Raw genomic sequence first — 18510 nt, forward strand, 5'->3', positions numbered from 1 at the left:
GTTAGTAATTAAATGAAGATTTTAAATCGCTTAATACTGATTAAATTTCGTCGCTTAAAAACTTTATATCTAACCTTATTTTGAGAAACAAAATTACTAAATTCATTAATAAACTTTTTTTTATTAAATTTCGTATGAGGCTACATGGTTCACCACAAATAACTAATTAAACTTAATTAAAGTATACATTTTTAGTGGAATTTTAATGCCTATTGTTGAATTTTGAAAATGTGTTGCATCTCGAGTGAGATGGCCCAGTGGTTAGAACGCGTGCATCTTAACCGATGATTGCGGGTTCAAACCCAGGCAAGCACCGCTGATTCATGTGCTTAATTTGTCTTTATAATTCACCTCGTGCTCAGCGGTGAAGGAAAACATCGTGAGGAAACCTGCATGTGACAAATTTCATAGAAATTCTGCCACATGTGTATTCCACCAACCCGCATTGGAACAGCGTGGTGGAATATGTTCCAAACCTTCTCCTCAAAGGGAGAGGAAGCCTTTAGCCCAGCAGTGGGAATTTACAGGCTGTTGTTGTTGTTGTTGCATCTCGAATAGGATTACGAATTTTGTTTTAAATCAAACTTCACGTTTCATAATTTTATATTATTTTCAACTTTTAATCTTTTTCATTAAAATTTACTAAAATTGCTCTTTTGAGGTTGCAAAATTGGCGATAGCGTGTGGGTGATGACACCTCAGTATTTTAAGAGGTATAAGTATATTGATTTAAAAGAAAAACAAATTGAAAAACACACTGTCGCATTTAATCGTTAACAATTTACATTTTACATGAATGAAATTTTTACATATTAAGTTAACATTTTTATTTTCTTTTGTGATGGCTTTCTTATATATAAAAGCCTCAGTGTTCAATCAACACTGTTTCCTTCAGCAGCTTCTTCCTGCAGCTTTATATCCGTGATAAGTGCAAAGGGGCTTATAAACAAAGTGGTAATTATAAAATACAAACACGATTCGTACTAATTGTATTATTGTTACCTGTCAGTCAAGGCTTGAATTAAAATATAGCATACGAAATTTAATTAAAATCCACACAGTCTCTCATTTGATTGAGTTACAAACTGATAACTTTAACTATCGCATTTAATAAGATTATACGTTTGTGTAGTATGTCTGAAGAGTATTTTCTGGCTGTACCGTGGGAGTGCGGTGTTTGCAAGGAAGTACGTTAAACATCCACAGGTGTTTAAGATGCTATTTAACATAATCGAAGTTAGCTTTTCGATTCCATCAACAAGCAAACAGTTTATGTAAGTATTAAATATGTTTTCATTAAAAACTTCTTAAGAGATAATAAGCAAAGTTATAAAAGAAATTATCAAATGATTGCGGATTTCAATTTTATAATTCTATTTTATTTTTAATATTTCTTTTTCTCGTTAATATACTTATAACAAGAAAGGTTATAATAAATTCTATAAGAATATCTTCTAAACTATTCAAAAATAAAAATTACAAAACTATAACACACATATAAATAGTACACACTGTGTATATAAAATATTGACATAATTCACATTTTGATTTTTTGGTACTATAGTATTAATTAAAAAAAATATTGTGTCAAGTTGTTATATTGTTGTTGATTTATTTCAGTTTAAATTCATACAGTACTCATTTCAAATCTTAGAATTATGTTTGGGTAAGGTTTTTTTATATTTACTTAATTTAACCTTTTTTACATAACAGGAAAATGAAAGCCAGTTTTCAACTCGATAATATAATTGCCCAAATCTGAACTTACATTGTACATTGGACATTAATAGAATTATTTGAGTCAGTCTTAATTTTATTGCTTAAAAAAACGATAACGCTGATATATTTCTTTTTAATCCAAATACATGGCTCAACAACGGAATCTCGACGGTACGTTAAGTAACTAAGATGTTATGTCCAATGAGTCTGTGATTACACTGGCTAACTCACCTATGAAACCGGAACACACCGATACAGAAATTTGGTTTAAGAGCAGAAAAATACTCAATAATGTTTAATATGCAGAAATCTAAATTATAACTTTTGATTACGCAATTATAAAAGTTTCTTATAACATCTATGAAAAACGTTATAAATATTATTAATTTTATGTTGTTATTGTGAATGACTAAAGCTGAATGTTACGAGTTTAAAGCTTGTATTGAGATAACAGAAATGCATATAAGAGTCTCAACTAATCTCCAACAGAGCCGCCGAATATTGCTTTCGGCTCTCAATACACCAGAAATAGACATATAGAAAAACTGCATATGGCCCGCTTATCTGAGCCCGTGCACTTGCACCCACTTCAATTAATCTTTTCAAAATTAAATTAATTAATCATAAAATAAAGACGAAACGAAATGTTTTATTTATAAAAGTAAAAAAAATGCTATTTAAAGGTGCATTCGTCAAATACACCTTTAAGTGCATAGGTACTTTTGGTCGCACCGCGTCCGCCATGTTTGAACTATGATGACGTCACAATTAATAATTATACAGGGGCAACCTCATTCTGCCAACACCCTTTTTATAATCTGTGCTCTAATTATACCTAATACCAGGCGTATAGGTAAACTTTAAATCATTATGTTGTATTTTGATTAAGTTTAATATATTGTGTCTTAAAATGTTTTTATTCCCTGGCAGCAACATAATCGAAAATTCAGCGTTACAAAGAAAGGCAACTGGCTCGTATAACGAGCCTGTCTTTTTTATATATGTGTGTATATCTTTCGTACGTTTATAATCTTACTAGTAATTGGATTCCTAGGCTGGTGTAGATAGTATTCGGTTAGCCTGTTTCTTATGGACGGCCAGAATAGAACATTAATTGTTATTACTATTCAAATAAGTTACAACATGGGAAAAAAAATCTTATGACGTTATAATGATGTCAGGACAGTTGGAAGACAAATAAAAAAAAACATCTGTTGAGGAAACATCTCTCTTCACTAGAACGGTTGATGATCACTATTGTCACCAATTAACGGCGCGCAAAAAATCAGACCTCCAGTGTGGAAACACCTTGGCTAATGTGCAAGATGACAAACCGAGGAGGCGATGGAAAAAGTTTAACGGAGCCGCAGGGTGCGGGCTAGATGCGATGTTAATGGCGGGTGACATGTCCAAACAGACCTCCGGAGGCGATACCGACACGTGACGAACGAACTATTATATGACACGTGCAAATTGAAATATTCGTTAAATAAAACACATGACCAAGGCCTTAGTATAATTAAAACTCATTTATATGTTTATCTGTATACATATCTAAAGGTTATCTGTGAATATCCTTTATGATATTTTGATTTTCATTTTTAAGTATATAATTATGGCCAATGTCTCATTTCTTTAAATTAAATTTTCTATAATTAGATACTTTATAGGTTACTGAAAGTGAAAATATAAAATTTCATTATAAGTAAATGTAGAAATTGAAATGGGTTTTTGTGTCTATTTTTGATGTATTTTCGTTTTAAATATTACATTATTAAGTCATAAATGTTTAAATAATATTTAAAAAATATATGAAATGATATAAACTATATTTAAAGTATTTTATTATTTCAAATATATTCATATTATTCTTTTATTGATACTTTAACGTCCATAAATTGACCACACTTGAGTGTGTATCTCAATTATGAATAGAAATAATTGAAGCAGTTTACATTACAAATAAAAGGTAAAATGAAACTCGTGTCACAATATAGTTACCGCACACACGCCTTTTTTTACCGCAAACTATTGTATTTATAAGACCATTGTAAGGAACGCCCACAATATTTCAAAGTACAATAGCATTGTATTGCAAACTTCGTAATTGAGTCAAGAGTCAAGAGTGTATAATAGTATGAATGATACGCAGTAGGGGCTAATAGCTAATGTATGACTCTGCAATATGTAGAGCATTTAACGTGAAAAAACGTCTCCTTTCTATTGAGTGTATCTTAATAAGTGGACAGTTCAAAACTTTCTAACGAAGATTGTGACCAATTTACAAGGGCACGCGCTTTTTTTTTTAAATTTGAACTTCTTTTCGCCGAGTGTTTTCATAATCATTTGAAAATTTGTGACATTACAAGATAATATTTTGAAACAAGTACCTTGTTTGAAAATATATTCTTGACATCACTTAAACTAATCAGTAGCTATCGAAAAACATATATAAAAATCGAAAAACATAAATATGCAAAAATATTATCCACAGTTAATATTGTTTGACGATATAGACTTATATTCGCTTAAATAATAATTATATATTTATAATTAAGTAATAAATTTCTATTGAGCATTCGTTACTCAATGCCAAACGCTCAAGCTCATCTCAGTTAAGTAATGATTGGATAAATTGCGCCAAAGTTTAAGAAAAAATAAAGAACGTTGCAAAGAGTTTATAAGCGTACCAGCTTCAAAGTGAGATAGATATCCCCTAATCAATCTTGTTTAGATTGAGTCACCAAATAGTTGTCACAACACTACAATAAAGAATTGTTCAACAAACAATAGCCCATCGATGTGTAAAAGCAATTGAAAAATCTTTTGCGACATACATGAACACAATAGAAATCAATACCATACAAAACCAAGAGTCAACAAGAGGACCTTTGGAGTTACACCTGGTGAGAAAATTCCGTAGATATACTTTAAGAAGCTTAACTTATTAATAAAATTTAATCGGAATATATGAATTTAAATATAATTTGCATTTATTCAATTAGTAACTTTGAATTCGACAAATCTTTTTTTAATTTAGAGAACTTTCTTGCTACTATTTTTAAATTACGACAATATGTCCTTGTCGATATAAAACTGGAACATAAGTCATGTTTAAAAACGCGACTATAAGCACTAACTATTTGTGTTAACCAGCAGGCATGGAATGCGAGTCGTGTGGAGTGAAGGCAGCGCCCGGGCTGGCTAGATATGTCTTCGTCATAATTTACATAAATGATATATTCGATCCGCCTAATACTGTACGCTGGTCATTTATTAATCTGTGAGAGTAAGAGGTGCGCTCGCGCAGTCGCATAGCGCGCGTGCCGGTGTGCATGCGCCGACAGCGTCGTGGACGACGGACCACACTGGAACAAGCGGAGGGCCATGAGAACATACCGTTCTAGGTCAACCCTGTTGACGTATGTAAATCATCCGAAAGATCATTATCTCAGAGACGAATAACTATCGTAATCTTTATAGCTGGTAACGTCTGCAAAAACAAGCCAAGAGCAGAGATCGTTCAAAAATGTGGTGGGTAAATCTAATAACAATTAGTCATGAGTCCGAGTTATGTTGTATCTTGATTCGCTATGTTGTATAGAAAAAACTATTCAGCAGTAAAGCAATAATACATATTTTTTTGCACAAACGAGCTTCGAGTTCGTAAAGTAATCATAAAAGTAAGTCGAAATTTGTCCATGTGTAGTGCACGCTTCGTGAGGCCGGTGGACGGTGCGGGTGGTCCGCTCGCGTCCGATAGAGGCGTAAGCTTCACACCTCTATACCGATCTTTGGCGTAACGCTAGAATCCAAATAAATCCTTATTCGCTTTCAATAAAGCAACTAATCTATATACAGAAATGATTATATCATTATAATTGGCATAATTGCTTAAAGTGAATCTAATATGAGTTTTAAAATGACCAACAGATGGGTGCTAATTACCGTCATAAGGCGTTATATTATTTTTTTGCTATTGGAGGTAATGGAAGTTCCGGGTCATGAATGTTTTTGTTCGATACAATCAAGACGTAATCAGTGGTTCGGCTAGAGCGTGTGAGGTATTGTGGGGAGTTTGAATTTGAGGAAATTATTACTCTAGTGGATCCGTTCCCAGTAGTTTCGTGTCCATTTAAAAAAGTCAAATAAAGACATTAGAACGATCTCCGTAATCTCTTGCGTGCTCAGAGAATACAGTAGGTTAAACTGTCCATTGAAATCTCATAATGTTTTGGAAACAATCGAAAAAATGACGATGTTGATATCTGGAAAATATGTTTTGTATGAAACTAATAGTGTTTGCTTTCCATAAACGTCTCGAATGGTAAAAAATTAATGACATTCCACATTTTCGAAAACAATTTGTAATGGTTTACGAGGCGTAATAAATCACAGATGAGTGTCTTGTTACGAAGGACTTTGAATCGCCGAAATATTTGGAATCGCGTCTGTCAACCCGCGGTTTTTGTGGGAACAGGTTTTTGTCAGTTTTTGCCACCGTTGGCGCTAATGAGATTATTGTTTATGAAAAATCACCATATTCTGCACACATACGGTACAATATACTTCTATACCTGCATTTTGTACTTAAAAAGTACATTTATTAATACTACATTTTCTTTTTAAATAAAGCACATTTTAATCTAGCTTTACACGTATTGTAAGCTGTAACCTCTAAGGGCTAAATACTAAGTCGGTGACTTAATATTAAATGTTTTTACAATGCATAAATAAATACTGGACAGAAGCTAATTAATGACCTCATAAAATTACATTAACTATTAATAAATCATTTCAGAGCGTAAACAAAGCAATCTTATGTGGACTTGTCAAAAAAAAAAACAAACAGCTCGAAATATGATAACAAAAAGATAGTAGCAAACAATCTGCAAAAACAAGGAAATCATCTTGTAAATAAATTTTGATAGCATGCGGCGGGATTCGGTGGATTCGGCCGATGTAATCGCAAAACCCACTATTTCCATCGGTGCCGGCCATATTTTTGTCAATTTTTCGTCTGACATATCCCATTTCCCATTCAGAAAAACACGGAGTAGACATGAAGTTGGAAAACAAGGAAATGGAAAAAAAGAACGTCTCGGTCGAAACGACAGATAATCGTGTTAGCCGGCCGCACCGGCGAATAACTGATGCGAACCGCTCGGTGCACCGACCCAATGAGATTGCGGTGTTTTTTCCACCGAGACTCCGCGGAGACAAACAAGGGATGCAAATTCGTGTTGACACAACGATCCATCTTGTTCGCCTCTCTCGAGACCAGTTTCGAACAAATAGGGTCGTGATTGAGTCTCCTGAATCTTTATTTATACCTAAAATGCTTCTAGACTTTACGAAGGCTTTTTATTTGTTTGCTTAGAAGGAAAAAGATAAGGTGTATTTATACTGTTAGGAAAATGGCGATAAATATGTGAGGTCAGTGAGTAGTGTACGGCAGCAGTTTAGTTTCGCTTAATCTTGGAAACAAAACTGCGGTGTGTCGTAAAACAGGAGCAGCACGACAGGACGGGGGCGGCGGCGGGCTGTGCAAACTGTGACCTTCTCGAATGAGGGACGGTTTGCGCTCCGCTGCGCGCCGTAGACTAACACTAAACACTGAAATATCAAAACGTTTATTTTACTTGTATTTTTCACAGCATACTTTTAAATCGATAAAACTCTAACACATTTAAGTAAAAACACTGTTTATTGTTCTAGTTCATTTATAAGTAATAAATCTATAATCATAAGTATCATTTCATAGGTCATATAATTTGAATCTGCTAAATCGACAAACTGTAATAGATATATGTATAATCAATATACATATTATAGTGATGAAATTCGTAATGGCAGCACTCAAAGCAATCTTGGCGCTTGATAAAAAAAAAAAATTGTCAAATCTTCATCTTGGCCCGTGTACCCGGATAGCTCTGTGTTATTGTTCTCTGCGGTAAGTGTGCAGTGAATAGATCATCCGCCGGATCGCCGTGCCGCGTGCTACTGTCCAATAAATATATTGTTTCGCGCAGAGCCAGCGCAGATAAAGCAAGCTCGCGCCTCTCTCTGCCTCGGTGGCTCTAGTGGGTTCTCATTGCTGGCGGAGTTACTTATTTAACACCGATTGTTGGAAATCGTCACCAATGGATTTTTTTTGTTCATGTCATGGTTTTATGATTATAACAATATAAATTTAATTGTACCGATCTGATATTATATGAAACGTTTCGTTTAATTAATGTTTTGTATTTGTGAATATTTAATCATTATTTAAACAAAAACATGTTATTTCATATACACTATTAACTTGTATGATATGTTCACATCTTATATATGTGAAGGTATTTAATTTAAAACACTATCCATAAAATTTTAAGGTGATATTAAATGTAATTTTTATTAAAATAACTGAAGGTAAAACCAATCAAGAAGCCTTAACGTTCAATATATTTTGGCAAAGGCAAAATAAAGATTTCATCTTAATCTTCAAAATTCGTCGCTTACAGTGGGACCACGCCTCACCAGCAACGAGAAACACTGTCAGCCAAACGCGGAGAGCTTGGCGTTTGCACATTATGACTATGTGGACGCTGTTCTATTAGAACATTGCATTGCAAGTCTATTTTCTTAATTTTTTTTTTATTATTCTTCTAAAAATATCTTAATATATTCAGCCAAGAAAATCTCGATAAAGTTTTTATTTATTAAAAAAACACACTTAACATTATATTAGAAAAAGATTAAATATTTTATTTAAATTAATATCCAAAACTATCCCCTTCGATACTATACTAACCTAAAAATATATTTTGTACGTATAAGTATGTATTTCATGTACTATCGATACTTCAAGAAAATATTTGTGACACAGGCTTATTGATTTTAAGTAACGTGACATTATATAAATGCTTTACTGATAGAAAAAGGTTATCTCCTGTTACGGAGAAGGATTCTGAGCTTAATCCATCAGGCGTCTCTATAGCAGATTGGCAGATATAAGTACCTCTATCTCTATATAATATAAATTAGCCGTTACCCACCCGTTTCCGTAATGTGAATTAAAATATGAAATATTTTTAATTAAAAATAAAGTATCCTAGATTAAATTTCATGACCAAATTGTCTTTAATTTAGACTCTACTCAAGGAAATTTTATTCAGTATCAAACATAACAAACATTATTTTCATATTTAAATTAAATTTTGGTAAATGGCAACCCTTAAAAGGATTAAGATGGTAACTTTATATTTCAGCCTGAAATAGGTGGACATAGTTTTATTTTTCTACACCCTTAAGGAATGGAATATATAATAATATGACGTTTTATTGTTTTGAGTCAATGCTCTGATATCAGTTAATCAATCAGACATATAATTTTATAAACATACATAATGGCAAAGGTGAGAGAATGAGCAATAAACAGTCTTTTAATATGTTTTTAAGTACATTTTAAAAGATTTTTTTCCTTAAATAACATCCGTCATCACATGAGCTGTACTTGTATCTATATATAAATTAATATATTGAAAAACACATCAGTGTCGATTTAAATTACATGAAGACCATGTTGTTCTATTTTTGAATTTAAAAAAAGTTTAATAAGAACATACAAAAGAGATTAAATAAAAGGAGTATAACGCTACATTTTAACAAATCCCTGAAGAGTTGTCCATCTGCCACACATCGAATTGTCACCCCACACTGGGGATTCACACGGCAAGGATCTGTTTGCTTAAAATAAATTGACTTTTTATATGTTTACGTATTTTATATTCGTCTTGGCGTATGTATTGTAAAAATAACAGATTAAAAATATATTAGACTTAAGTCGCAGATAATAATAAAATAAATAAAATAAAATACATTAAATACTTTTTGGTGGAATAAAAAAAAATGTAACGATTGGAGAACCGAGAAGCCTATTGATTACAGATAACATTATTCAGTTATTGAGATTGATGTTGGTTCAAACCTTATCATGCAATTTAAAATTAAAGATAGCGTTTTTTGCTGTTTTATTTCAAAAAAGCCTTACTCTCTATTTTTGAAATAATCACTAGGTATAGATTTTTTACGTAGTAAGTAGGTAAGTCATGCCTCTAAAGTGTACTACTGATTTTTTTTTTAATTATTTAGGATTAACTGAGGCAAACTTTATCATACAAACATCTTAATGTATGTTATCTGGCTATATATTGGTATTATCATTTAAAATTATCGAAGGTAAAATTTAGCTTTCTTATGTTTTTAATGTGAATCAAATAAATAAATACGCAGTTTCATTTGTCTCAGATCTAACATCATAAACATACGAGATAAAACATGAAAATCGTACTATCATCGTGCAACGAAAACGAAAACGGTTTTTAAAATAAAGATAAATCTCTCAACCGACTCGATGATAACCTAATCAATTACGCTTCGAATAAAATTAATTTGGTGGCGATGTTCCTCTTCTTTTGTATCTCGTTTTAAAAACTCATTAATAAATAAGGTGTGTTGTAGTCTTAATACAAAATGAGAATTGTTGATTTTCATGCAAGATATTTAAATTTAATTTTTAGTACTTACAGTATTTAATTGATCATAAGAGAGTTACGGTTACGTTTCTTTTCAGTTCTTTCTTTCATTTGTTTTAAAACATTTGAAATGAAATCCAAGAACATTTTACTCAGCGTAGATATGATTAATGAGTAAAGTGATTGATATACGACGAGTGAATATTCGAAAAAAAAAATTAAATAAACTCAACTTTCGACCTCAGTAGGTGCGCTGTTTTTCGTCAGAATTTTCCTACTGAGTTTTCCAAATCAGAATATCGTTAGTCATTGCGAATATGTACCTATAAGATGAATTAAAATAAATATTTTAAGTCTGTTAATCACGATAAAAGTAGTAGCGCAAGTGTCGGCCATTAATTAAGATCGGACCGTCCTAATTTATTTAAGTGACATCAGATCGCTACTGCGACGTTTTGCCGCTTGTACCCTTGTCTTCTAGTATCGCTACACGACCGATACATTGTAAAGTAATTTATTACAATAAAACCTGCTGTATACAAGTTATTACTTTAACCCCTAACAATCTGTACCTACAGGGACATTATTACATTTCGTCAATAAATGAAGAATGTCTAGAACTTGAATTGAGTTTTTAGACTTTCCTAATGGATGGATACATTTATATTTCGATGAAGATTTTAAAAATGAATAAAAATAGCAAGATTTCGTTCAAATAGTTTCAAGCAAGCACCTCCGATTATTTCACAAGAGAACATTAAATAAAAGGTGACCCATTATCAAGCAGGTGCCAATCCAAAATGTAAGTTCCACCAAGTAGGTAAGCTACGTAGGTACCTATGTAATGTTTTTCTATCAATTAAACAACAATTATGTTCATAAACGTGACGTAAACACGTGTAAATGCATTTTAATTTGTCCATTATTTTCCGTCAGATTCAAGACTAAAACCTATTAAATTGTTAAACAATGGTTAAAAAGTATATCTGTTGATCTATCTGTCTACCTCCAATCTTATACGTTTATATCTATGTATGTATCTATCTCAGTCCCTTTTCGAACCATTGCTGTATAAAGGCCTTTCAAGATGTTCTTCTTTCAGGATATCGGTCCAAGCGTTTTAAGGTCTATTTGCTGCATTTAACTATCCACGGACTCCAATCAAAGACTTTTCTGCTGTTGGTCCTGACCCAGTATAGCCATATATATACCCATAGTGTTCTAAGCACATATGTCTAACTTATACCTACTCTAACTTATGTCCATTTTTTTTTTTCAAAAATTGTATCAGTTAATTGAATGGTAAGTTTCTTGAATAACTTAACATTGTTATATTAATAGAACAATTAATATGATTTGTATTTTTTTTAGTTATTTTAAATGATACTAGCAATTTTATCAAAATATTTGTTCAATTTACTTTTAGATAAGAAACATTTTGATAATTAGGTATGATTAACAAGATCAATTCAATGCTATTTTGTTTTTATTTGCTATATACAAACATTTAGTAAATCAATCGAGATCTCAACTACAGAAGATTCGATAGCGCATTTTATTCACAGATACAGTTACACGCCGCTACACCGTTCAGCACTAAACTGAACATACATAAAGGAAACATAAAGGAAATTAATTAATTAATTAACAAGAAAACTCACTCTCATAAAATTTAACCCATTGTTCGGTTAAATTCCATTGTCCTATCAACTAAATCATATCGACTTATATTCGTAATAGCCAGTTAGTAATCAAATATGATATATATTTCCTGAATACATTCCAGCCACGTGTAGCAGATATTACACGTGTAGGTAGGTAGGCTACAGGTTAATATCGCTACGATCGCATTACGTACAGGATACAGAGACGCTCTTAGCTTAAAATATGTGATTCAGTTGTTTCAATATCGCGTTGGTACTTTAATTTCATGACTTCACTGTTGGAATAAGGATAGTCACAACACGTGGACCTTATCGATTGTATATAATCATAATGCATATCTTTTACATACATATATAGGTAAATAATACTTTTTCCCGATTTGAGTTTAACATCAAAATATAAAATTAAATAATGAAAGTTCTTGAGATTCACCGTAACAAATTTACAATTAAACAAACATTCAAAATCAATACATACTTTATTCAAGAACGCTTTTACAAGCATTCTTCAATAGTCATTTAACACAATGCATGAAACTTCTTACTCTAGAAGAACCGATAACAAAGTAGTTCCGTAGTTGCTCTTTTTCAATATTTAAAATTACAAAGTCAATTGTAAATTGTTTTAATAGAACAATTGAGGCCTTGACTAAATTTAAAATAAATTATTATTTTGAACGATTATGTACGGCTTAATAATTTTTATTACTCATAGCAATCTAAGAAAGCTATAATTTTAAATAGATACGAAACATTTGGTCCCTCGATAATAATAGGTTGACCAATGTCCATTCCACCCTTAAATCATGGACATTACAATGGAATCGATGATATCGTGAAGGGTTCAAACGAAAAAACTACACTACCAGAATGCTTATTACGCTACTTAGCAAGACCCTCACTCCAACACAGCTTGCATTCTATGCACCCACATGACGAACTAATAATAACACCTATGCCATAGATAATAGAGTCGTTTTTCACTATTGCCACCCTCGGCCCGCCTCCAAGGGGCGTCGCTCCCCCCTCCGAGTAGCATCGAGTGCGTTCACACAACTTGCTTATTTTTAAATTTTAATCACAACTCGGCTGTTGATTTGTACAAAAAGTGGAATGAACGTGTCCAGTGACAAGTTAAAAGCCTCTGATACCAACGAGGGACAGGCAGGCTTCTTATCTCACAGATGACATATTTTAATTTTATGTTGAAATTTAATATTTTATAGATTATCTATTTATTAATTCATTGATAACTATAACAGCTATTTGCAGTAAGAAAGATGATTTCATGGGTACTATTTGTTATTGCAAATTTTGTAGTAGAGATATTTTTATTTGAATAGGTGAATAATATTTTTTTTTGTTATTTTATAAAACGTAAATTTCGATTTAATTGTTATAATGAAATATGGAAATTTTAACAATAAATAGCCAATATTTTTTTTTAATTAAATTCATGGGTTTCAATATTTTTATGGTTTATTTCACAAATGGAGGTAAAAATATAGCAAAGTCAGAACATATTGTATTATTGATATAAATATTTTTTACTGCGATGTAAATCGTTTCATTTATTTGTAGAAAATTTACATTATTATGTGTAGGGAAAAAAAAATTATTAAAATATTTTACTCTAAATTCGTAAGGAGTTATCATCAGTTTCTTTATTTAATAGGTATCAATTAATAGCACACATTATTTAAAAAACCACTATAGAGAAGTATTAGAAAATTCCAATCCTTTAAAGTTTTTCTTTAATTCTTAATTTATAAAAAAGTTTTTAATATATTAGAGACTTAAAACAAATTAGTTTTTTAAAAATTGATCTGATAAGTTATTAATCGCAATTAGGTATAAGAATTATTCATGATAATTATACAGAATTCTTTATTTTTTTCATTGCTATTTTATTTTGTTATGCTAAATAAGCAACGATCTATAAAACTATGTTAAACAGTAGGAACGTGAGAAATTATTGACTCAACGGTGAAGGGACAGAGTTTGATTGTTAAGTTAAGATATAAAAATCGAACGAAATAATTAATTCGATTCGTCACAATTCGCGCATCGGCAACACTTGAGCGACCATTACCGACCTAACTAACGTTCATAACTCCCGATAACAGTTTACTGCGAAACGATACGGTTAGTTTGAACCTTTACGTTGTAAATTATTTTAAACATACTAACCGAAAGATTGTTGTTCAATTTTACGCAAATTTGATTTAGTGCTGCAATGTGTGTGTAACGTAATTAACTTTTTCAATTAGTTATTCTACTGTAGACTCTGTAGAGATTTATTTCGTAATAAAATAGACTAATAAAATAAACTTTTTAATATATTTGTGACACATAATCATTAAGACAACATAGATAATATTTCATCAGGTAAAACGAAAATAATAAGAATTACACATATCAAGAAAACGTCCCTACTGCATGTATTATAATAAGCACACATAAAACACGATAAACGCAAAAATATATAAATCTAATCAACCACTTCATCTGTAATATACCATCTTCTTGTAGAGCTTTTCACATTTCACGAACCTTTCACGAGATTAATAGCTGTTTATAAAGTTATTTTTACAAATATTAGCGATTCAATAGAAGCGCAATCCCATGGTGAGCTTTTAAAGTGCATAGATAGTGATGTGAACGAGAAACGCAAATAAGTACTTCGATAGAATTGGTTCGCTGTTTAACCAAAGCCTTTTCAGAGCCGCGGTGAGCCATTTAGCAAATTTCAATAGTTATCGCGCGGAGAAAAACTCGCCGGACGAAAGGGACGCGGCGCGAGACGCGCGGCCGGAGCGAGCGAGACGGACGTAATAAGAAAGAAGTAATAAAAAAGCGGTTGTGTGCGTGGTCGGAGTGTGGTGGCATAGGGCGGCGATCAGGCCCCTCCCTGTGGCTGGTCGCCGCCTCGCCGCCGCCTCAGTCGGGCTCACAGCGCGCGGTGTCGCACCGGTCCGCTCTATCGCCTTCCTTTCCGCGCGTAAAAAGTTTTCCTACTATTCCGAAACTTCTGATCGCGGTGACAACACACCTAAACTTATTCCAGTTATCGACACGAATAAGTTTAATGAGAAAGCGTTTATGAACTAATGTACATTGCTTGTGTTGAATTTTAGTGCTATTTCAAAAATATATTTATAATTAGAATTACAAAGAGAATATAGTTTCGAGTATTATCAAAAGTCGAGCAGCAAATATAATATACAAAATACATTTAAGTGGTAGCAAGATATAATTATATTGAGCTCTTTGAATACTATGATATGTGCCACTGATGGGATGTACAGTCGGTGAAGCGTGGGGCCGCAGGTTCTCAGAAGCCGTGAGCTTGATGCTGCTGCAGGGTGAGGGCCGGGGGCCTGCCATGGAGGAGGATTGTTCGGCGCGGCCTTGCGCCACTGACTTCTCCATCGCTGCTATAATGGCCAGGGATCGGCAAGAGCGCAGGGAACGGAGGAGACACCGAGACCCAAGGGAAGACACACTTACACCCTTAGGTAAGTCAAAAACCAATTATTTTGTTTTCGTTTTATTCTTGTTTACATTCAATAAAGATAAATCCTTTTTCAAATACTAGACTAAGGATAATAGAAGTAACTACCACCATAAAGTAAACTAAAAGTTGCCACTTATCTCATTTTAAATAAATAACTCAATATAAATATTTATTTAAAACTATATTAAGTAGGTATTGAATTATAAGTTTAAAAGAAATCATTTTTGTTTACAAACTATGGTTCATACAATATTTTTAGTACCTATATCAAATATTGTATTAATCCTAAATCACCATCAGCACACCTAGAGTATTAATCGAGATTTTTCATTTAAGCAAATATCTATTACTACGATTTGCTATTAATACTTACTATTTTATTGTAAACAGTATCTTAAGCACTAACCTAATATTTGTACATACCTATACTATTTATATATTCTGTATTACCTTATGCATATTTGTGTTTGCATTAATTAGTAATAAGAAATGTTTTAATGTCAAATATATAACTTGTCTTTAAATCCAAAACTAGACTTTAAAATAATACCAAGTACTTATATAAATAATCTACTTCATATAATGAGAAAACACATTTATTTAATTGAATATTTTAATCAACGCTAATCAATCAAAATATAATCTGGAATTAAAATATGAAAACACTATAATGCAACTTTTATCAAGTTACATATTTATAAAATAATTTCGGATACAACAACGTAAATTCTTAGTAACCTTAAATAAATAAAAGGCAAAGGATTAAACAGAACATCCCAATAATATAGGTAACCTTACAAAGTTAAGATTGGGTATATAAATTTAAATTAGTAAATAACTGTTTAAAAATACAGTATGAAGGTAATTTCATTTCATTTTATAAGTATTCTGAAACATGAATAACTTTATTAGTCTATCTGTTTTAATTAAATAATAAATATAAAATGATTCTTATGTAAACAAATAAATTATAGTTTAAAAGCTTCGAGAGAAAATTAAATTTAAAGTTAAAAAGAAACGATCAAATATTTTAAGTATTCAAATTATAATCTATTACAAATCTCTAAGATTATTAAAATATCTCATTCTATTTAACAATATTAAATTATAACCCTTCTAGAATATATGAATCAATGTCAGGTATGAATCGCAAAAAGGTTAAACATATCAAATACTTACACTACAATGACATAACTATAAATTAATTGGTTGATAGAGCTCCTACCCTGTAGTACCAGAATCTATCTCCTATCTTTATCGTATTAAAATTTAATTGAAAATAAGATTGACCAAAGCTTAAATCGATGTTAGATAAAGTGTAAAATCTAAATGTCCATTTTATTTAATTAATTTATATTACCGTTTCAAAGGAACCAAAGCATTCTATAACGATAAATATATATAATATATTGTCCGCTTAAAATACAAATAAAAATTAATAAGTAATAACTTATGAGTAGGCGTTGCAATGGTTCCAACTTTTTTGCTATACAATTATCCGATTGTTTGTCTATTGCTTCTATATATACGGCAGAAATCTCCATGCAAGTGATCAAGTAACGAGTTGTAAATCTGTTTAGCGATGTGTGTATAACAAACGTAAGAAACCGACAGGGTTTTATATAAAATAATACAAGTCACACTGAAATTTAAAAAAACCTAATTTGTGAATATTTGAAATGCAAAATGTTAATTTTAAATAAGACTATTTTTTTATGTTAAACGATAATGTACGTACCTACATTTACCTACACCTAATTGACGAAGTTTTTTTATTTGCGGAAGAATTTACCGACAGTAGCCATTTCGTTAATATATTTTTAATTTTTAAACATTTGTAATCGCTATCATTAATTATTCTTATCGAGGCATTTATAAATGTTTTTCAAGGTTTTAATGTATATTATGTTTTGTTTTAATTAGCTTGTAGTTAGTTCAATTTAATTACACAGCCCACATGCCCTATTATTAAATATAATTTAATGTTTCATCGAGTATATAATATTATGTTTATATAATTACAAAATAATCCTTCTTTTTCTTACTAAGGCTCGATACAAAAGTTAAAGCCTTTTTTTAAATAAATGTCGTGTGTTTAGATAAATTTGGACATTCAGTGTAAATAGAGCTTGCGTTTAATATTCTGAGATTTTAATTTGTTTGCAACACATCCGAATAAACATTTTGACTTTTTTTTCGGTCGAATTAATCTTCCGTGGTAAGAACATTTCTTGACGTTTAGTTCATTTTGAAAAATGAATCTAAATTATACCAACTCGCTTCATAGAAAGCTAGTATGAGTTTATTCAACTAACGCTTATTTTTATTTAAAGTATATTTAGCATAGGATAACAAATTTAAATCAATTAAAAACTAAATTTTAAATTTAATATTTCATACTATTTTATGGAATTCATACAGTTATCAAATAGTGTACTACACTTAAGTGTATAAAGTAAATCAATATATAAAGTTACAATTTACAAATCATAAAAAGGGTCTAGTGTACCCCAATAAAAAAATTCAGTTAGTATAAAAAAAATTGAATGCAATTGTGAAAGAAATTGCATCTTATAAAACGTACATATTTACAGAAAAGTTTGTGGATGCGACGGCGTCGGCTTCTGGGTCACCTTCGCCACCGTTAGCTGAATACGAGCGGGATTCCCCTGTCGACGTCTCGTCAACCTCCGAGGCAGGTTCGGCGAGCGGCGCGCCGAGCGGCTCGCGAGCGCTCTCTCCCCCTCCCCGCAACCCGCAGCTCGCGGAGCGCTGGTCAAGCGAGGAGATGCGGCACATACAGTGCCATCTCGAAACTAAGGAGTTATGGGACAAGTTCAACGAACTGGGAACTGAAATGATCATCACGAAAACTGGAAGGTATTATAGTAATACATTTTTATTATTACAAATATTAGTATAAGTTAACACCTGAATATATTGAATGTTTAAACTTGGATTAAAACAAAAATTAAGACGGGATTCCCAAGACTCCATACGCGTCAACTTTTTATACCGCTACCTATTCAGGATTAAAGTCATAGGTAGGAACCTCTGAGACAACATTCATTACGATCGGTTCAATAGTTAT

The 18510-nt window shown here is 31.7% G+C and overlaps 1 protein-coding gene across 2 annotated transcripts in view; it reads left to right on the top strand.

Moving 5' to 3' along the window:
- Positions 1 to 14844: 14844 nt before the first annotated feature.
- The window catches only part of LOC124531464 (T-box transcription factor TBX20-like), a 31640-nt gene continuing 27974 nt past the window's right edge, over positions 14845 to 18510 (top strand). For both annotated transcript variants that reach the window (XM_047106059.1, XM_047106060.1), the window contains exons 1-2: positions 14845 to 15420; positions 18014 to 18299. In XM_047106059.1, coding sequence (XP_046962015.1) covers positions 15198 to 15420; positions 18014 to 18299 — 509 coding nt within the window. In that variant the 5' untranslated portion in view covers positions 14845 to 15197. The remainder of the gene's footprint in view (positions 15421 to 18013; positions 18300 to 18510) is intronic.

This window comes from Vanessa cardui, chromosome 7 (genome assembly GCF_905220365.1).
Source record: "Vanessa cardui chromosome 7, ilVanCard2.1, whole genome shotgun sequence".
Taxonomy (NCBI): domain Eukaryota; kingdom Metazoa; phylum Arthropoda; class Insecta; order Lepidoptera; family Nymphalidae; genus Vanessa; species Vanessa cardui.